This window comes from Gymnodraco acuticeps, unplaced genomic scaffold (assembly GCF_902827175.1).
Source record: "Gymnodraco acuticeps unplaced genomic scaffold, fGymAcu1.1, whole genome shotgun sequence".
Classification (NCBI taxonomy): Eukaryota; Metazoa; Chordata; class Actinopteri; order Perciformes; family Bathydraconidae; genus Gymnodraco; species Gymnodraco acuticeps.
Genome location: NW_022992251.1, coordinates 401,529 through 423,604, shown reverse-complemented (window position 1 = coordinate 423,604; position 22,076 = coordinate 401,529). Strand labels below are relative to the sequence as shown.

Below are 22,076 nucleotides of genomic sequence, written 5' to 3'. Positions count from 1 at the left end.
TTGTTTTCACTCCAGTATTGATCTTTGAATTGAAACTAATCGCCCTATTTCATAATAATAATAGATTACATTTGTATAGCGCATTTCAAGGGACCCAAGGCTGCTTTACATGGTGAACAAACAAAAGGGGCAAATAATAAAGTAAAATGTAATGAACTCACCATCATCATCATCACTGGCCCCCACAGTGACGATGCTGGATCCGGGCGGCAGACTCTCGGAGACAGACGAGCTGTAAGAGCTCGTGTTGAAGACGGGCGGGTTGTCATTCACATCCAGGACGTTGAAATACACCCTGACTGTGCTGGCCTGCCCCCCGCCGTCCCGAGCCTTTGCCGTCAGGATATAGAACCGCTGGGTCTCGTAGTCCAGCGGACGCGTCACGTTGAAGACTCCGGTCACCGGGTTCAGGCGGAAAGTCTCGTCTTCGTCGTCATCTTCCAGCGAGTAGGTGACCTCCCCGTTCACCCCTGAGTCGGAGTCGCTGGCCAGAATAGCCGCCACAATGGAGCCTGCGAGAGTTGTACCACAGAGGCGAGAAGTTACACTTTAATATATCTACAGGGGACTTTATTATTGAAACTGTTTCCACCAGTATTGCTTTTTCACTGAACCGAAACCCTTCCATTGATTGTTATTAAACTGATGACCTTTAAACATGATACAATAACAGCCATGATTAGGTGTTTTTTAGTATTACTGGTACATATATCGTAATTAAGTCCTCACTTGAACTCCTGTTGGATTTTCCAAACATATTTTCCTCTTTCTTGTGATTTAAGCGGTGCCAGGAAGTTGTCAGTATTATTGTAAATCCTGCTGGTCGCTGATAGGTTTCCATATAAATCAAATATCAGTTACTGTCCCTTTAACCTAATAAACTCTTAATTTTACCCTCACGGAAGATAAAGAGGATTTGGGAGAGCTACCACTGTCATATAAAATATTCCTATAAAACATTTTTCTTATAAACTTCTACTCAGAAGCTGCTCAGATGATTTGAGTTCTTGATGACCTTAACAGAGCTATCTAAGTTCACTCTAAGGACTTTTGCAGAAGACGAAACATTACCTGTCTACATTATTCGATTCTGGTTTGTTTGACTTACTAACAGGACTTTGAATGACACTCACCTGACGCCATGTCTTCTGGGATATCAAAAGAATACGTTGCGCGGGAGAACTTGGGCGTGTGGTCGTTGAGGTCCTTCACCGTGATGTTCAGCCTCATGTCGGACGACTGTTTCCCATCGTCAGCACGGACCAGAAGGGAATACTTAGAGCGGCGTTCCCGATCCAGCTTCTTTGTGGCGATCAGGTCTCCGGACTCAGGGTCAATGCGAAAGCTGTCGTCCGCCCCGCTGATGATGGTGTACGTCACAAGAGCATTGGGACCCTGAGGTTAGGAAGACAAAGTAAGATTATAGTTTGAAACTGCAAATAAAGTAACCTCGATTCAAGTATATTTATTCTGCCTGTTTACGGCACCAAACCTCACATTTTGGAATCAACATTTGTGTTTACGCGGTCATTGTTTCAAATGGATTAGCTCATCGCAATCAAAAACCGAGACCAAATGTTAGGTCAATATTTGCTGAACTTTTTCCCAGGGTTTAGAGTGAAAAAAGGGGCCAGTAAGTTTGTTGTCCTCTTCTGAACCCTGGCTCCAGAGAGGAAGAGCATAGTGATTATAGGTATCAAAGGAACTCTATCTGGAAGGAAATCACTTTAGCACAGATGTTAGCGTGTCATGTCTTCAGATCAGACCACCTTCTGTACTCCTCTAGCATGAATGAAACCCTTCGTCAAGGAGACACTACATACATACAAGCGTGACAACGACAGGAGAGGAAAGAGAAAACGGATGTAAAGGAGTTATACTGCTGATGTGAACAAACATGAAACCAACTCACAACTTTATGATTGTCTAATATGAAAAAGAAAACACTCGAATTGTCATTTATTTCCGCTTTATTCCGGGTTTTTTATTTGAAGGTGGGGATGCAACTGGTTGTTTGTTTTCTTCTTTGAAAAATACATGTCTACAGTAGTTTGTAACATGTTGAACATTTTACGTGGGATATTCAAACCATCACCTACTCTTTTCTGTATATACAGAAAAGAGTCCATTTCAATTATGAATTGAAATTGAAAAAAACTCAGTTTCCACATAAAAATTGAATACAAATACTTGTGTCAATATATTTTTGAAAGAAGATCATATATAGAAAAATAGATATTGGATTTCACAGTATTCTTAAAACCATTGTTTTTGCACGGGACAGAGGTTGAGAGTGTGTCTTGTTTTCATAAAATATGACTTCTGGCAGTCTATGAGGCACCACATTCTTGATATAATGGAGATGTTAGCAGAGCAGCCACTGTGCTTTTACTTGAAGCACATAATCTGTAATAACATGCTTCATCCAAATCAAAAAGAGGCCGGGTCGCACCAGCCAGAGAAATAAAAGCAGCGGCTGAATGGCGACGTTCTGGTGAGTCTCGCTCTCAGTCTTTGAACTTCTGTGAGCTATAGTGTTCCTCTATAAATGCAACTAATAGATCCCCTGTTCCCTCAGACAACTACAAGCGCCGTGACACATGTGATGGCTATAGCGAGAGGCTTTGGAATAGGAGAGCGGGACTGAATGGGATATGACAACTGAATGAGTCTGACGACAGCGCTTGACATTTATATTTGTGCCAGGGACAATAAGAGATCAGACAACTGTCTCACTCTGTGTCTTCTGCCAAAAAGAAAAAGCAACATCAAAAAGCTACTGCTATTCAGTGCGATGAAGCTCTGGTTACAGCTGGCTAAGCTAAAAGAGACCCTTTCAGCCATGCCTGGTGTTTGTGTGATGCTTTTTGATCCTGCCAGGACAATGGGAAGCTTATATGGGGAGGCGCTGCATTAAGCTAATGCTTTATCTACATCTTGACACATTTACTGCCTCGTAGACAATGGTGGTCACATAACAAGCTATATTTTACATTAACTGTATGCATGCAGCAATGTTGGACGGCAACATTAGCTGTGACTCAATTTAATCTCTAGCTCTAAGGCATGTAGTGGTAACACTCACATGCAATTTACACAATCAACCTCTCGTGAACAATTGCACCATTTTCTATGGAAAGACACTATTTTTAGCATATTAGCATGAAATTCAAGTTTGTCATGCTGTACTAAAGTCCCTGTCGTTGCGCTGCTAGTCACTACTTAGCCTCTTTGCACTTCTGACGCTAGCACCTCCTCGTGTAAAGTGTTTCAATTAAATCTGTCAGCTTATTTTTATGATGTACACTGTAGACATCTAGATTGTAATAGAAAGACAGGAATATGTACTTTTATCAATGCTTGTAGTGCCCAGAAGGTGAACTCAGGGTGTTTCTCAATGTCGAGGACGGCTGCTCCAGAGCCACTATTTCAAGCATACTACGTCATTGAGTCCCGCCGAAGGACTGTTCCAATGTCCAGCATACTTGGAATTCTAACGAGGGCGGCGTACTTCGTAGCGGGACATTTCGATTTGTGTAGACTCCGTGGTCTTCAAATCCACACAATGCTTTGCACACGGACCAATTTACAAGTCTTTGGCGGAAATCGCGCTCCATTTAAGGCGGGGCCTCGCATATGACGCACACCTGTTAGCCCGTTCCACAATTCTTTGTTTTCCGAGGAAGGATTCTTGCCTCGCTTCTGAAGCAAGTGACTCGGAAGACATGTGCTACCAAGCAAGCGTCCTCGACATTGAGAAACATCCTCAGTCTGTATTTAGCCTGACTGGGACTTGAACTGGCGACCCCTTTGGTTCCCAAGTCAAGTCCCTAGACTGAGCTACAAAATATGACCCCAAATATACCAAAGCAGTACTTGTTGTCAGAAATGTTGTCTTATTGAAGGAAACAGGTATTGCCGGTTCATATAACTTTTGATTGCATTAACAATCAGTTCTACATGCTGCTAGATAAAAGGTGACAAAAAAGTTAGAAAAATAATAAATTTAGCAGTAGATATTTCATTATTTGACTTGATTTGTTGATGTAACAGACCGGAATCAAGTTAAATTCTGTCTGTCACAAAGCTACCTTTTTTCCCTCCTCCATGTTCAACAGACCTGGTGCATACTGTAAATGTTAATGCACCAACATGTCTAGACACGGAGTTTGCTCGCCAAAAACTTTAGTAGAAGTCAATATCGAAAGGCCCAGTTCATGCTGGCTCTTATCTCTTTCCCAAGGCTTGTTTTTATGACGGATAAAACCTCCGTATCCTTGACCCGGCCTCTCATTCCAGAGACCCGGTCAGACATCCAGGCTCAGTAAAAAAAAAAAGGACGAGGAGGACGGAGCGAGGCACCGCTCATCTAAAGATCCTGCTGTCATCAATCAGTGGCTCCAGATCTGGCAATCCCATCAGCCACCTGGGCCGAAGTCCGGAACCCAACACCTGCAGTTTGCCAATTAATTTTCTGATAGGGTTCAAAGGCAGAGCAAAGGGAGGTGGGAGAGCAGGAGGTCTAGCTCGGCCACAGTCCAACACACACACACACACACACACACACACACACACACACACACACACACACACACACTTGTACACGCATTAAAGATCACCTATTATACAAAATCCTCTTCTTCATGTCTCTTCTACATCAACATGTGTCCCCTCTTCTTCATGTCTCTTCTACATCAACATGTGTCCCCTCTTCTTCATGTCTCTTCTACATCAACATGTGTCCCCTCTTCTTCATGTCTCTTCTACATCAACATGTGTCCGCTCTTCTTCATGTCTCTTCTACATCAACATGTGTCCCCTCTTCTTCATGTCTCTTCTACATCAACATGTGTCCCCTCTTCTTCATGTCTCTTCTACATCAACATGTGTCCCCTCTTCTTCATGTCTCTTCTACATCAACATGTGTCCCCTCTTCTTCATGTCTCTTCTACATCAACATGTGTCCCCTCTTCTTCATGTCTCTTCTACATCAACATGTGTCCCCTCTTCTTCTTGTCTCTTCTACATCAACATGTGTCCCCTCTTCTTCATGTCTCTTCTACATCAACATGTGTCCCCTCTTCTTCATGTCTCTTCTACATCAACATGTGTCCCCTCTTCTCCATGTCTCTTCTACATCAACATGTGTCCCCTCTTCTTCATGTCTCTTCTACATCAACATGTGTCCCCTCTTCTTCATGTCTCTTCTACATCAACATGTGTCCCCTCTTCTTCATGTCTCTTCTACATCACCATGTGTCCCCTCTGTGAAAAGAGACTCTGAAAGTTTCAGGAACAAAGATTCTCTCTCTTTTTGATCCATTTATATAAAAATCTGTCTGAAAATGAGCTGATCAGATTTTGGCCACTTTATGATGTCATAACGATGTTTTGTCTTGTGTAACCATTAGCCAATCAGCAACCAAGGTAACCCCCCCCCCCCCTTATCACCTGAACCTCCTCCTAGAGCACCATTGTGTTCTTTGTAACCAAATGTCTCTCAGAGGGGCGTGGGGAGGGGCTCCTTATTTTCATCTAAAGTAACAGACAGAGAATCAGCACTTTGGAAACAGGGCTGAAGCAGAGGGGATTATGGGTAATGCTGCAATGATCTGTTTGGTGTGTCAGCCAATCAGAGACATGTTTTGTATATATATGAAACCTATAATATATTGATGAAAACAGTATAATAGGGGACCTTTAAGATCTCTCAAACTCATACACTTGCACACTGGTTGCCCTCTTGACCTTGACTGAAGGGTTTGACTACTTTACAGCTTTGGTTGTTTGGGAAGGGGGGGCTGACCAATTAAACAGCAGCGTCCCAGGGAGCATCGTACCAGACGGGAGCAGGAGGAAACTCATTTAGCAGATGAGTGGTTTTTGGGAGCAAGCAGTGAGAAGTGAGAGGTGCGAAGCAGACAGCGCCGGCGGGGATATTGAGCTTCCTGTATGCAACAGTACCGAGAAGTCAGGCCAATCATAATACAGACAAGCTGAAAAACAAGCAACGTGTTGTTACTGAGAGCTCAGATAGAAAGCCTTTAAAAGGGTTAGATAGACCGGCCGGACGCACTGCTGCTTTGCAAATCTGTTTTCAACGCGTTAAAAACTGCAAAAAATATACTCGCAGTGGTTGTGTAAGCCTCTGGAACACATTACTGTTCATTTGAGGATAAGCTGACTTTTAGAGACCACTCCTAAAACAACCATTGTTGCACTTTTCTTTATGAAGAAGGTTTTTTTTTACCTGTGACATATTTTCCACATTAGGTCAGAATTCTAATAAAACAACAAAGTCTTTCCGAAGGCAGATTTTTTTCCTCAAACGAGGTGAGAAACATTTGCAGAGAGGCCTCGCTGCATCAGACAAACGTTTTTTATCGATTTTCTTTCAACCCTACTGAACTCTCTTTCTTCTTTTCGGGGTGGGAATGGGCATAGCGGAAAGAAACGGATGCGTAAGAAACAGCATTTTAATACCTTCACACATGAATCACACATGTAGCACTGTTAAATTGGGAGGGATCATTATGATGTCTGAATTCAGCCGTCAGCTGGCCAACAGCTTGCACTCTTGGCTTCTCTGCAAGGCTCACACATGTGGCTTTCTCAACGAGGGCTCCAGTGCGTTCTGTGCGCTTAGTGTCAGCGCAACTTAAGTTTCCTGCGTTAGGATGTGGGCAAAGACTTGGCTGGCCTCGTATCTGGCTCCCAGTGAGAGCTGGAATGAAGTACAGGCTTTTATTTAGTAGCCTATTCATGCAGACCTGAAGTTTGGAGTAAACATCTCCAGAATCTGTAGGCCTAAAAAGGCTCCTCTGCAAGTGTCTTTATCATTTGAATCTCTGCCTTGTAAGCAAAATGCGGATCTCTTGAAGATCTTTAACTTGATCATTTGTGAATATATGCGTGCGTGCGATTGAAAAAATTACAAATTACTAAAAGCTTATGTTACGGATCACAGCTCAGACTAACACTCAGGAAAAATGGAACAACAGTGCATTTTATTTCAAGACCATCTGCAGTTAAGATCGACACTGTGAATAGTTGGCGCTAAACAAAGAAAATAATCAAATAACGTCCTTAGATTTACGGTCAAAATAGTATTCCGACGAAAGAAAAATGACCAGAAGTGAGACTTTGTAAAACTTTTCTCACAATCCGAGCTGAGAGGCGGGGTGAGGGTAACAGCTGTGCAATAAAAGACGTGCGGCCTCATAAGTTAAACATCACATTTGAGTTCATTCTCACTCTTTGTAATCTCTCTCCCCTCTATGACCTGACTTTTTCCATTCTCTTCCACTGTGTCCTTTGGCTTGGGTGAGGCACCGCAGACCTCGGAGATGCCGACTGGGCCTGCGTTTGACTCACTGCAGGATTTAATGTCCATATCCTGCCCAATGCAGCTAAAGATGGAGCCTTTAACTAATCGAGAGTGATCCCAGTGATGTAATATGAACTACGGAGGCCGCGGAGGGACTATCAGAGCGGCTGGACGCAAAATCAATCGCTGTCCGCTCTCCTTCAGGCTGTGTGACACCAGTGGCCTCGACGTGTCTCAGATAACGTCAACACGAGACAGAAAAGGACATTTCTGTGTGTGTGAGTGAGTCCATAAAAGAAAAATGTATGACGACAGATTTCTTCGAAGAGGTCTTTTTGTTTGTGTTGCTCTGTAAGGCTGTCACGGCCACTTTGTGTCACTGTGTTGGAAGGAAAAGTAAAGTAGTGTTTTTTGAATAATTTATGAACTGTTAAGTCGGAAAAGTGTGATGCCTGAACATTTCCCAGAGTCCAAGGCGACGTCTTTAATTGCAAAGACCATTGGCAAAAAACAGTAGGTGTGTTTGCTTTGACAAATAGGCTCTAATGGATTATCAAAACTGTTGATTATATTCCCACCATCAATTAATTCATGAATTAAACTATTTCAATCCTACTCTGTCTGTGTTTTTCGCAATATGTTTGTCTTACTGTAGCACTTCTTAATGAAAAACCCACAATGTACCGCTTGTAAATGTAATTCTCTTTAACCATTTGTACTGGTTTAATTTGTGTTATGTCCAATATATATTCATGTTGCACTGCTGGAGGAGCCTGTGACTTAAGTTTTTCATTGCCATATCTACACTGAAGCTATGTACACATGACAATAAAGCCTTGAATCTTGAATCTAATGTTCATATGCGCTAAATTCCCATTATCCCTAGAATGCTCTCAATGTTGTTTCAATCTGCCCTGAGTAGCTACAACTCCTTTGGCATCAATGTGGTCCAACGTAAAGATATTAAATGTTGACCAAGCATCATTTCATTATTGGCAGCGGCGTTGGCCGTAAAATTCCATTCGAATCTATAGCGGTTTCGACACTGGCAGAACAAAAATGTAGAGCTTATTTTCTATTTGAATCACTCCCAGGATATCTATTCAGAAGGCAGTGGAAAACGGGCACAGCAAAGTATAAAAACACTGTCAGACGGAAAAGAAACGGAGGGAGCCATTACCTTGTCTGCATCCGTGGCTGTTAGCTGCATTATCTTGAAGCCATCTCCAACGTTCTCCTCAATGGTCACATCGAGAATGTCATTAGGGAAAACAGGAGGGTTGTCATTGACGTCCTGGAGCGTGATCTCCACCTGCAGAGCAAGAACAAACAACCACAGTTTCTGTTAAAGCTCTGCCAAACTCGGCCTGCTACAGCTGTTAAGATCGCTGCAAAGAAAAACAAAAAAATGTGTCCATCTTCTTGGATTTCAGATGATGAAGAAGAAGCTGCACAAGAAGTTATCATTCTCAGACTCCAGAGAGGCTGGAGAGGGAAAGCTGTGAAATAATGAAGTGTGGTATATGACTTGAAGGGTCAAAAACTGAAGGGACTGAAACATTACTTTTCCCTAAGTTCATTTATTTGGATTCAAAAGGCTCAGTCTGCATTTCAAAGCTATAACACAGTACATGTATCTTTTGATTGATGTATTGGTGTCTATGTTTTTTGCCATAGAATTTTGGTTAAAGTCAAAATAGCAATTGCAAGAAAAGAGAGGTAGAAACTAAAATGCAGGGATTAGCCAAAGCTAATTACCCTATTTTCCAGTTTCCTGTCATTGCAAAAATAAATGTAGCTGCCTTAAAAACCGTAGTCATTGAGTCTGTTAAGTAATTTCGATAAAGTTAACAATGCTAATTTTGTCATTGCAGCCTCTGGGTGTTTCTCAATGTCGAGTACGCTTGCTTGGTAGCACATGTCTTCCGAGTCACTTGCTTCAGAAGTGAGGCAAGAATCCTTCCTGGCATTCGGAAAACGAAGAGTGGAACAGGCGAGCAAGTGTGCAAGTGTGCGTCATATGAGAGGCCCCGCCTTACATTTTCCGCCACAGAGTTGGGGAAATTGGTCCGTGCGCAAAGTGTTGTGGGGATTTTAAGACCGCGGAGTCTACACATGTGCAGCCTCGAAATGTCTCGCTACGAAGTACGCAGGGCTGGGTAGAATTCCAAGTATGCTGGACATTGGAACAGGCCTTCGGCGGCACTCGATGACGTAGTGTATCAATCAATCAATCAATCAATCAATCAATCAATGTTTATTTATATAGCCCAATATCACAAATGTTACATTTGTCTCAGTGGTCTTCACAGTTTGTATAGAATATCAGTATGACAATACGACACCCTCTGTCCTTAGACCCTCTGTCCTTTGACCCTCACATCGTACAACGAAACACTTCCAGAGAAAACCCACAGTTTAAAGGGAAAATGGGAGAAACCTCAGGGAGAGCAACAGAGGAGGGATCCCTCTCCCAGGACGGATAGACGTGCAATAGATGTCGTGTGTAAATTGAAAAGATAATACATTTGCAACATAGGTAGTCCAAATGTTTAGAAATGCATGTGTGTATAATGTAGTATGCTTGAAATAGTGGCTCTGGAGCAGCAGCATTGAGGAACGGCCCCTGACTGCACACCGGCTGAGCTAGCTAGTCAGGAAGCTAATTTATCCACTTCTTCCTACCTGTTTTCTTAGAATTGAATAATCCGTGTTGATGCTCAAATTCCTGAGTAATTGAGTTTGTTGAACCGAAATCAGGAAGTAGCTAAATGTAATAAAAATGGAGTAAAAGAAACACCTGACAATCTTAAAGATAAGCCTAGCAGTCACTGCTATCTCTGTCCAAACTCTATTGCATTCATGTGACTCGAGGTGATAAGCTGCCTTTTAAACACATATCTAAACTAATTTAGTTTAAGATAAATGCAATAGAGAAGAAAGCTGAGAAACAGGATCTTTTGTTTGTTGATAGTACTGTAGTATAAAAGGAGCATTAGTACTGCTTCATATACAAAGCCAACATAAACCAACATAAACTAACATATCTAGACAAATGCATAACGGGTCTATGGTGGAACTCATTTACCCTCGTCACTGGAGCTCATGGAGAATTTACAATTTACAAATTCACTTGAGGCTCCTTAGGGTTAGGGTTAGAGATTTACAGTAAGCGTAACCGTAGAGCAAACTAACTGCAGCTCAGGGATTTTCACTTTCATGTCTTAGAGGGAAAAATAAACACACATTACTGTCGACCACAGACCCCCCATGTGGATACACTTTGTGCCATATAGTGAGACTTGTTCTGATAACCTAAATGTAAGAGAGACGCAAGAGCGGTCAGAGTCAAACCTATGATTAGATACATTGTTTATATAAATTATGTAATTTCAGTAAATCAAAGTGACATTTAACTTTTCCTCATTTTTACAAAAACACCATGTGAGCCACCTCAAGGATCCCAACGGTTTTTCCACAACACTTGGAGAATCGTTCATCATCAGCATAGCTTCAGGGAAATACTACAAAGTATTTGGAAAGCCTTTTCTGTTGTTCATAATTGTAGGAGCCATAGTTCAATTGAAGGAAATGTTAATACTACAGCATCACTTGTTTAGACAATAGAGAGTTTCCAGCCTTGTGGGACCAAATTGGGGAAGGCCATTTCACCAGGACAATGCCCCGATGCAGCAAAGCAAGGTCTTTATGAGAAGTGTGACTGGCTTTATCCCCTCTTACTAGAAGAGCATTAGCTTTAAACAAAGTGCAATCATTTGTACATCAAATATATGTTATTTTACGGTCTCAAATGGACTCAGACAAACCGACCACAAGCATCCACCTACAGTAAAGGAGGACAGTTACACAAGCTCAGCTATGCAAATGTCTGACGGAAAGTGGAAACCCTGGAGACAGTGAGAGTGAGACATTTACGGTTTCAGATGTTCTCGTGTCTACATTTCCAATCATATCCCACAACTTAAACTGCAGTCCCCTCCACCTCATCCGCTGACCCAAATATGCATTTCAAAGCCAGTAAACATGGCTCACTTTTGAATCATAACAGACATTTTGCTGCGCGTTCCCTGTTTATTGACTCTATAAATATGGAAAAGCCGTGTTTGAATTCTCCAGCGATAAGATCTCCATTAATGTTGACAGTGATTATGGTAATTCTTGAGTCGGCATCACAAGATGCTTCAACCTCTTTCACAAACCCCTGCAACCCGCACAGATGAAGCTACGTGTCATTGAGATGAGATAGGAAATGGGAAAAGAACAGTTGTCAAAAGTGTACAATGGGTGCAGCTTTTGGAGGCAACAAAGGTTTCCCAGCAGGCATTTATAGAGCAGACAATAGGCCTCAAGGCTGTAGGAGTACCAAGGTGGGGGGTCAGATACAGCGGCCTATTCATACCCGGCCATTGACAGGAAAAGCAGACTTTGCATGTCGCCACAAACAGTAGCAGGAAACTATTCGTAACAGCTGCCACAGACCCCTTTTTCCGAAAAGCTTAGTTCATTAAAGATGACCCAGAACAAAAAGCTTGAGGGAGACGCAGCTCAAATGGTGTCAGAGTCTGGCTGAATAAAATATGCTCCTTGCTGTGTACAGCTATGACACTGACGGCAGCGGGGCAAGTTTCCGTATGGCCGCAATTACAACAAATCATCACAGAACACTCGTCTGTTCTGCTGGTGCCAGGACGAGGATGTTGTCCACTTATTAAAGTGACTCCGAGTTGGTGTCTGCATGAGTGGAGATAATTACAGAAGAACAAACCGGATTATGTCCTGGGCACCAACGATGCAAGAGGCTCATAAACAAGCCACAGTGACAGCGGCTCGCGACTCAACTTGAGCCGAGGGACCGGGGCAAAGTCAACAAACAATGAATATTTATCTCCCGCCCTGTGTGTCCCCTTGATGTGTAAATAATGCAAGGCCCACTTCTGAGGAGAGAACTAATTAGGGTAGAAGTGCAGTTTTGAGAAATAATTACGCCTCATGCTTCCAGTTTGCATTACCCAGGCTCCCACGGGACACGAATATATCAAAGAGCTTTGGTGAAAAGCATTCAGTGGAGGAAGAGGAAGCAAGGTCAGGGGGGGAGGCTGAGAGAAGAAGGAAGAGAGGTTTTGTTCGCTCTACCTGTCTGTGGCCGACCCAGATGCCCCGGCAGGTGAAACACATTAGTTACAAGGTAAAAGATTGTGTTTCACGAACTACTGTTTCAAGTTGCAGGTGCTGCTAACTGGCTGCCAGGGTTTTATTATTTATGGGCAGGTATGAATGATTCACGCGTCAAGTGGTTCCTGAGCGCTGACGATTATGAGACCTTAAGTGATGGAAGGTATTTGTCCAAGAGGTTGAGACTGGACCTCGAACCCAGCAGCGATAATTCATCTTGTCACAAAATTCCCAGAGCATATATGATAAACGCAGGACTGACAGGTGGGATAACTTAGATATCTGATGCAATCATGTAGGCATTTTGATTGAATTGATTGATTGAAAAGTTTATTAACAGCTTGTATATTGGGTACAGTACAGTACAGCTCAAAACATACAATTGTTAAGGGGATGCAGACCAGAGAAAGACTTTCGTCTTGTTTACATCAGGGTCCCCCATTTCCAATTCATCATGTCATTTAAGACATATAAGACATATTTGACATACAGATGGCTTATTTACAATTTACATACAGGTGGTTTTTTACATACAGATTGCTTGTTTACAATTTTCATTTTAGATTTCGTTCTAATACATCCTAACCGGACATTTAAGACATACCAAGTCTACAGATATACAGTTAGTAACAGAGTCTAAAATACGAGTATATACATAGATGGGGGGGGGGGGGAAGCTGTCCATTGAACGACAGGTTGAGATTTGTACCATTACCGGGGCCAGTTTTGCAATGCTCTCCCCCGAAGGTGCTCTTTAAGAGAGGTTTTGAAGGTAAGTATAGTTTTACTTTCCTTCACAGTTGTGGGAAGAGCGTTCCACCTTGATGTGGCATAATTGCGAAACGTGTATTCCCCCTTTTTTGTGCTAAATCTGGGTTTCACATGATTTGTGGAGCTCCCTCTGGTGTTATGATCATGGTATTCATTGACCTTTGGGAAGAATTTTGACATGTACATGGGTACCATAGAGGTGTAGTGGATCTTGTAGACCAGTCCCATTGCAAGTAGCTGTACTCTGTCGTCTACTCTAAGCCATCCTAGGTTGTCAAAGTGGGCAGAGGTGAGGTGGGTTCTAGATGAAAGGTCAAGCAGTAGTCTGACCAGTTTATTTTGCGATGTTTGAAGTTTTATTTTTAGCGCCTTGGAGGTGCTATGGTACCATGACGTGCAAGCATAGTCATAGTACCCTTGAATGAGTGCTCCTGCCAGAGTTTTCAGGGTGTTCTTGTTTACCAGAGAGGACATCCGGTATTTCACTCATATAATTCAAATTTAAAGACCCACTTCAGCCATATAACAGAACATATTTTTCCCAACCTCCGTAGTATTTAGCCATGCACATAATGTTGTACTAATGTTCCGAGGTCTTGAGATATCTTCTACTTCTGCTGTGACCCCAATGTAAATGAGTAGAATGTTTTTTATTTGTGTTGTCCATGTATTTTTTCTTTTAATGTTGATTTTAAATGCCATTTTCTTAATCTCTTTCATTTTTTGTAAAGCACTTTGAATTGCCTTGTGTTGAAAAGTGCTATATAAATAAACTTGCCTTGTGCTCAAAGCATACACTTGAAAAAATCAGCAGAAACTTGTCTTCTGGTAAAAATGCCCCAGTTTTAAGGGATTTTCCCTGACTTTACTTCCCACTAAGAAATAGTCCATTTGAAAACTGTTAAAGGTGGGGTATGTCATTTTGGAGAAACCAGCTCGAGTGCGCTAGATTTTGAAAATACACAACCGGAAAAAATCTGCCACTTCCTTACAGAGCCCCTCCTCCAACACACACGAACGCACACATGACCAATGAGGGCACGAGGTAAGTTTGTGCCCAGATGGAAGGCTGACAGGCAGGTAGGCCATCCAGTTACTTTAGCCGGCTCAGATGATTGGTCGTGCTTTCTACAGCGCCACGGCTTCCACTGATGACATTTTTTAATGTATTTTTTTTGTCAAAGCACTTAATGTATTCATTGCTATCGGGATGTTAAGAGCATTCCATGGAATATAAGAAAAAGTGTATCTCGAGCCGGTTTCTCAAACGTACCCCACCTTTAAGGCAGAGGATTATGACCAAAAGGTAACCAAAACATCGATTCTGAAAAAAAATGTTGCTTTTAAGTTTTTTTAATGTAATTTGTATTGCTGTGAGGGGTATCACATTAACCTCCACAGAATGGGGGTGGAAGCAGGAGTATTGGCAGATGACACCAAAAGTATCTGTGTAGCGAGGGCTGGTTATGAAAACCCAGTATGTTTTTGTAATTTGGGTAAACTGACCTTTAAAAAGTAACTAAGTCTTGCCGCATCCTTCCCACGTTGTATTACTAACATGCTACATTTAGCCATCTCCATCTTTAGAAAGACTTGCTTGTGGAAGCAAAGCAGACATCAAAGAGACATTTACCTCAAAAGTAACAGAATATACCAAAAATGATTCTTTCATCCCACAACATTTGAATATCTGGAGTTAGAAACAGAAACAGTTCTGGTTACAACTGAAGGTAAAAGCATTACCTGCGTCCATGAGAACAAAAATGTTTCCCCAAAATCTAAAAAGTGGAAGTAGCACAGGTTTTCATGTTTCCCAATAAAACTTCTCATACGTTCTGCCAAAACCTCAGACGTACAGTCAGACAGATAGATGGAAGAAAAGTTGCAGCAGAAGCAAGAGACCTTTTATTTGAGGACAATCCCATGAAGCCGGGCATATTATTCTGTCAGTTACCCAATCACTTAATTCTAATAACCGGTAGAAAGTGGGATTAATGAAGAGAGGAATGGTTTGCATTACAGATGAGTAATACAGTGCCTGCTTGCTCCATTGAACACAGTTATAGTCTGAGGGCAAAGGCTGAAACTCACATCATTAGCTCTAAACATGTCTTCCAAAGCAGAAATAAATGTGAACTCTGAGTGCAACCGATGCACAGTTGGCCTGTAAAATGTTGAGCTCATCTGTTCGTAAAAAGGGGAGCAGGGTGCGCCCATTGCAGGAAACAATCATTTCAAAAATGATTAAATGTCTCGTTAGATGCTGACGACTTAGGGTCAAGGGTTGGGGGAAGCACCGACTTCCAGCTTTCGTTACAGTCGGCCTCTGAGATTGAACGATTCCACTTCATCCATTTTTTACCGATGAGTCCGTTGGAACAAATGTGTCACAAAAAAAACTGGGATCAGAAGCCTATTCCAAATATAACACCTTTCCATAAAGCCAAAGACAGAATCATGTGCTGTTAAAAGGAGTTACTCAGGCTTTGGCATAGTATAAACAACCTAATGGCACATAGGAATTTTTGCAATGCCATAAAACAGAGTCAACACTGAAAGCCTTTAAAACGTGCTGATTCAACATATGAATAATATACAACCAAATCTAATCCAATCAGAGGTATGATGTGCTCTTTGTTTACAAAGACATGATGGTTATCTAAGGTTACATTGGTCCAATGCTCAGCTGGGGCCTTGTGTAACGTGAGGACCTTGACCGAGTTGAAGGTTGGTAGCAGAGTATTCTAACAGAAGCAGAAAAACACACTGCTGTGCTTCTCTGAAGGGAACAGGGGAGTCATCGTTGGACTTTCTTAGACGCAGATGGAGAGGTTTCATCTCTTCCAACCGCGAAGACATTTGAAGAACCGCACCCTAGCAGATCAGAAAGGACGTCCAAACTCATTCCCTTTGGACTGCTTCAACAAAGAAATAAACTCCCAGCGGCTTCTGACATCCCTGCACATCGGAAAATCATACTATGCGGAAAAGTGCTGTATTGTACTGAGAAATCTGTCATCCTCTCAACTTTGAAAATGGATTACTGACTGTCTAGAAAAAGCCCAGACCCATGACTGTGTTTGCCTTGCTTAATCTGAAAACCGTATGGTTCGATTCACACACATCTGTGTAAGAGAAAAAGTGGGTGACAAAATGCCACACTCAATAAAAGGAATTTCCTGCAACTCTCAAGATATGCAGACAAAGACCTTTGCTATTTAACTTAATCCCAACTTCCTTCTCGACCTCTCCTTGTGGTTGTTTCAAATGTTTAGATCTATAACATCATAGACACTTGGTTCCAGATGTATGGCGAGCTGAAGAACTGATAGGTTCAGCCGGTCAAAGACAATGCAAGCTCTGCTCAGTCTTCACACAACAAAAGCAAACACAACAAAAAGATTAAGGAAAGGTCAAAGTGATCTCAGCAGTAAGGTTATTTTAACACGTGTACAATTGCAACCGGCTCCATCTGTCAAACAAACGCCTGCAGAGTAATTCATCTTCCAACCGCAGTCATAAGACCCGGCAAAGTGCATGCGCTCTGGAGACAGGAATTTGAGCGTGCCGGAGATGGGAATGTGCCCGGGAAAAAGTAGACAAAGCTGGACGTCAGCCAAACCTCAATGCACTGTGCGAGAGAGAAGTAAGGATACGATCATATCCCCCTCGATTCCCCCCAATATCATATGCAGTCCCATGGAAAGAGAAAAACAGAGCGAGATAGAGTCAGACAAAACAAAACAGGACGGCCTGCAAACCATCACAAAGCACCTTGACCTCACGTAACCAACAAGGGGAGAGAAAGGACAGACAATGTTGGACAAGTGGTTTTTAATAAAGGGGATCACTGTCCACTCTGCGGACCACTTCACCAACTGTTAAGAGATTGTTTGTCCACAGCAAACCTCTTCGAGCCCCCGGCGAATTCTTGCCAAGCGCGGTTCCCTCTGAGCATTTCTGATGGGATGTATTATCCAAAATAACGCATGACCCACCAGGTCATCAGGACCAGGGTTTTGTTTCACAGAGATTCTGGGCTCTCTGACATCTCCGCACACAGGAGAGTGGAAACAAATCGTGATTGATTGCCGTTTATAATGGCGCCATATCCGGACATGAGTAGTTCAAACTGGGTTTTTTCTTTACTATAAACATCCATAACTCTCTCGCTCTCCTTGCTACCTGAGTGAGTTGGATGGAAAGTTGAATTAGACCTTGTGCAAGATCAGAGTGGAGATAATGGCGGCTGAAGATTTCCTTGAAGCTGGAGAACAATTCAAAGCCATCACTGAAATTACCATAGCCTATTAAACGCGGCGTGTTCTGTATCCCTGGATTAAGAGGTTAGAAGAACATCAAAACAAGCATTTTCTGCTTCTTGTGAGATGAAAGGTAAACAACTAAATAATTTGCCTATTTGTGAAAAGTATGCTTTGAAGATGTAAGGAAAGAAATGTTTTTTTTTTGATCAGTTATCTGTCTGTGTTTTAAGGACTTCTTGAAAAATGGAAGGAGACCATGACTGGAGTCCATGTTGGTGCCAGTGACTCTGCGTGAGTATACGCTCTTATGACATGCACTTTCTCCACTATTACCTACAATTATGGCATGGACCATGCACAGGAGATAAGCTAAGAAACAAAACACTTTGAAGTGTCTAAAACAAATCTCAAAATACATTAAACACAAAGGCTTTTCTGATATTATCCATTTCTGGAACTGATTACCAGATCTGATACAGATTTGATGGGTATGTATGACCATGTTTGGATACTATATATTTGAGTATAAATGGTTGTACTTCTGATGCCGTGGTTGCCACTTTGCTGAACATAACGATGTATTCAACACAAGATAAGCTCATTTGCAGTTTTCTGATAACACTGTGAGATTTTAAGTAGCCGCCCCGTGCTAAACTTGATGGCGATGCATTTTCACAAAGGATAAGAGGTAAGAAAATGTTTTCCAGCCAGTAGAGGACCATGTAATCCTTTAACTGATATCAAGGGAGCGAAATCCCCAGAGATACAGCTTTCATCCGACAGCCCAAACATGAAGAATTGCTACAGCTTTTACTCTCCAGGTGTATAATGAAGTTGTCAGACTCAGCAAGACATGGACCACTTACAAAATATAGCTTACAAGTTAATATATCAATCATTTCGCACACAAAAAAGGGAGTATTTATATATTACACTGTTCGTTTATACTTACAAAGGATTATTTTCCAATGTGGTTGATACGTCTCTAAATGAGAGATTTTAGAACCACTAGTGAAGTCCAAAAAATAATATAATTGTCTTATGATTCAAATTTGATCTGATTTACCTGGAGCCAGAATAAATATACATAAGACATGCTGATTGTTCCAGATGGCCCTGTATGTTCTGCTCTTAGCCTTTACATCAGTGATGTTTTAGCAGATAAATGCTGAATCCAACATCTTCCTCTGAAGCCAGCGTTTCCTTCCAAGACTTCTAGGAGATCTGCGAGAGCTTTAAAAGACTATTATGGCATCCATTTCATAGTTGCTGTCGACCAGTGATACATGCATGAGATTTACAGGAGCTGGGGGGGGGGGGAGCGGGGATAAAGAACCATTAGCATAGCATTTCAGTCTGGATTCAACCTCATTACCATCAAGTCATGTCTGTGGTGACATTTCCCCTCTGCAGTAAGCTAATTGTTAAACCTAGAGAACAGGTTACTGTAATGATGTTTGTGACTGATTTAATTATCAATTCATTAGATCTGGTTTCCATTATGCCCAGCCTTTGGTTGGGAGTTCAGACGGCATCAAAGGAAATGTTGTTCCCAGACTATTTCTACTTGTTTGTTTGTGACTGGGTTTTGATCGAGGAAATGTGTCCCCATTTAGTTCCAGCAAGACAAAACACAAACATTTGTCTTTGAGGGTTTCCAGTGATAATATATAAGCACATGTCCAATAAAGAAGACTGCTGTAAGCAGAATGCCAGATTTTATGTCACAGAGTTCAGTTTTATGATAAACTGTTCACCTTAAGTTGAACTGAACAGGATGGCAGAGTTCTTTATGAAAGAAAATGCTGAGGTGAGAATAGATGATACTTAACTGCTGTTTACTTCATTTAAACAAGTGAAGGAGTGGAAGACAGCTAGTCAGGAATAGGAATGTAAGTGCATGTGTGTGTGTGTGTGTGTGTGTGTGTGTGTGTGTGTGTGTGTGTGTGTGTGTGTGTGTGTGTGTGTGTGTGTGTGACCAGTGATGTGGAAGCCAGCTTTAATTTAAAACAGAACTGGGATTGTTGTGTGAACAGCTCCAGGCACCCAGTAGCCCCTGTTGATGTGAAAAAACCCTGAAAACATTAATGTTGGGAGGAGCAACATGGTGGGGGTGGGTAGGTTATGTGTGTGTGTGTGTGTGTGTGTGTGTGTGTGTGTGTGTGTGTGTGTGTGTGGTGTGTGTGTGTGTGTGTGTGTGTGTGTGTGTGTGTGTGTGTGTGTGTGTGTGTGTGTGTGTGTGTGTGTGTGTGTGTGTGTGTGAACGGAGGGTAATGCAGTAGTTGAACTTGTGGCTGACCTGCGCTCCAGAAGAAGCCCAACAACCACCCAAAGCTTCTGCTGATTAGGCTAGAAATAAGATAGTAGCTTGAATGATAGTTTGGAACAATGGACATTTTGATAATGGCCAATTCTGTAAGCACTTATCAGGGTTAGGGTCAGAGGGCTGGTTTGCCATTTTGAGAAATATGCTTGTTGTTGCTCTTGGTGAGAGTTAGATAAGAAATATAGAACGCTGTGTCTGTTGCGTGTGGAGTGAGGCAGCGGTTAGCTTAGTTTAGCATAAAAACAGAAAAGACAAACAGAAATGTGAAAACAACAATTTTGGGTTCTATGAGAGTTATGTGGTGAAACTACTTCTGACCAAAAACAGTTGATACATCCCGCTGCTGCAGCTGTTTTTTCTCACTGTATGTTAGATTGCAAGTGCAAAACGGCAGATAAGTAAAGTTAGCTAACGATATTTTTCTCAGGAGATGGAGTAGACCGAACTAGAAGAGATTAAGAACTGCACTCACATTCATCAAGTGTAACACCTCTCCAAAAGAATGACGATGTTTGTTGGCCAATTCATTAGCACTAACATTTGTTATGGCAAGCCTCTGTCTAATTTCTTCTATCCCTAGTGACCGAATTGATTAATACGTCCTAATCAACCCCTACAAATTCTGCTACACATCACATACGTCTGCTTGGTTATTCCTGATCCAAGAAACAACCTTCTCATTTTTCTTTGTACTTCTTCGCCACGAAAGCTAATTCTCTTTTTGGCGCACCATACATCTGCGGCGGCCATTTAGTCCTCAGCAGGAACCAACTTGGCAAGAAAACCTGATCTGAAGACTTTCTGAGGGGCAACAGAAGAAACAAAAAATGAAGGAGAAATGTTGATGAATTTAACATGAGGTGGCGTAAAAAAGACTTCTGCCAAATGACTTGACAATGAGGGACAGTTTCCCCCTGCTGAGGCCATTCATGGAAACAGACTGAAGGCCCTGAGATAGCTCTGCCTCCCTTTTCTCTTTCTCACACACAAATGGATGAAAATGCAAACCAATCACACGGTAGCCTATGACATGCTCATTCATACGTATGTGATGGTGAGACGACGCCTCCCCCCGCCACACATACCTCCACACGCACTTCCTCGAGCTCTTAAAAGGCTTCACATGTTTAACTCTCTTATTATCATGAAGATGGGTCCTTTAGAAGTACCATCCATCTTAATTAACAAGCCATTTGTATGCACTTCAGCCCGCAAGAGAAAATAGCATGGGAAGAAATCCTGTAGCCAAAGACCAACGCTAGAGCTCTAAGACGTCATTAGTGGATTAAAAAAACTAACTTCAATGGCCATGTTTCCTGAACATTTCATTATCTCCCACTGTTCATGGCGATTCCCAGCTTCTTCCTTTACGCATCCAACATGTTCTCCCATTCCTTTAGAGCTCCACATAATTTGAGGCACTCTCTTGGACGGCCTTAACGTCAATGCCTCACTGTCTGTAAAGCAGAAGCGACTGACGTATAGCATCTCGTTCTGTGGCTACTGAAACCAGAATATCATTTAAAGAGGAAACAAACAAATATCGGCTTCAATATGATCCGTTGTCCAGTAGCAAAATAACTTGCAATAAAATAAAAAAAATGTACAATTGAATTTTTTTCGTGGGTCTATTTTGGCAGATTTCTGGTTGTCAAAATGGTCACTTCAGTGGATAGTGTGTGTGAGTGTGTGTGAGCGCACAGAAGTGTAGGGGGGGGTCTTCCCATAGGGCCTGTATCTCCAAAACATAAAGGAAATGTTTCAAAAACAGCATTATCGGTAATTCGCCTTCACTTTTTTCTTTTCTTTCTCTCTTTTTGTTTGGCGGCACGCTTGAACGCAGCTGAATAGCCAAGAGACAATTCGTCTCAATTCCCTATTCAGGAAACCCACAGAGACTATTAATTGTCAACTCATAAAGGCCCCATAGACGCCGCATGAGAGAGGAAGACTTTTTTTTCTCACTCCCCTCCTCCTTCCTCACAGCCTCGACTATCATCCATAACACCTTTAGGTTTTTCTCCAGGGTTTAGCGCGCGAGGTCAGAAGGTGATGATTCATTTCTAGGAGGAGTTGCATTGTGGGAGTCCTTGGTTACTCTGGGGTCAAAACCCCAGTTTAACACAAGGGTGTCATTTGTTAGTTGACCTCTCCTGCAGATCTGACATGTACTTTGTGGAAAGCATAAAAAAGA

At 42.1% G+C, this 22,076-nt stretch overlaps 1 protein-coding gene across 1 annotated transcript in view; it reads right to left on the bottom strand.

The window, feature by feature from the left end:
• LOC117540257 (protocadherin Fat 4) overlaps positions 1 to 22,076 on the bottom strand; it is a 112,227-nt gene that overhangs the window by 46,810 nt on the left and 43,341 nt on the right. Inside the window, exons 2-4 of the mRNA XM_034206842.1 lie at positions 8,508 to 8,639; positions 1,134 to 1,395; positions 162 to 512 (exon numbers count right to left, since the gene is read on the bottom strand). Of these exons, the coding sequence (XP_034062733.1) occupies positions 162 to 512; positions 1,134 to 1,395; positions 8,508 to 8,639 (745 nt within the window). The remainder of the gene's footprint in view (positions 1 to 161; positions 513 to 1,133; positions 1,396 to 8,507; positions 8,640 to 22,076) is intronic.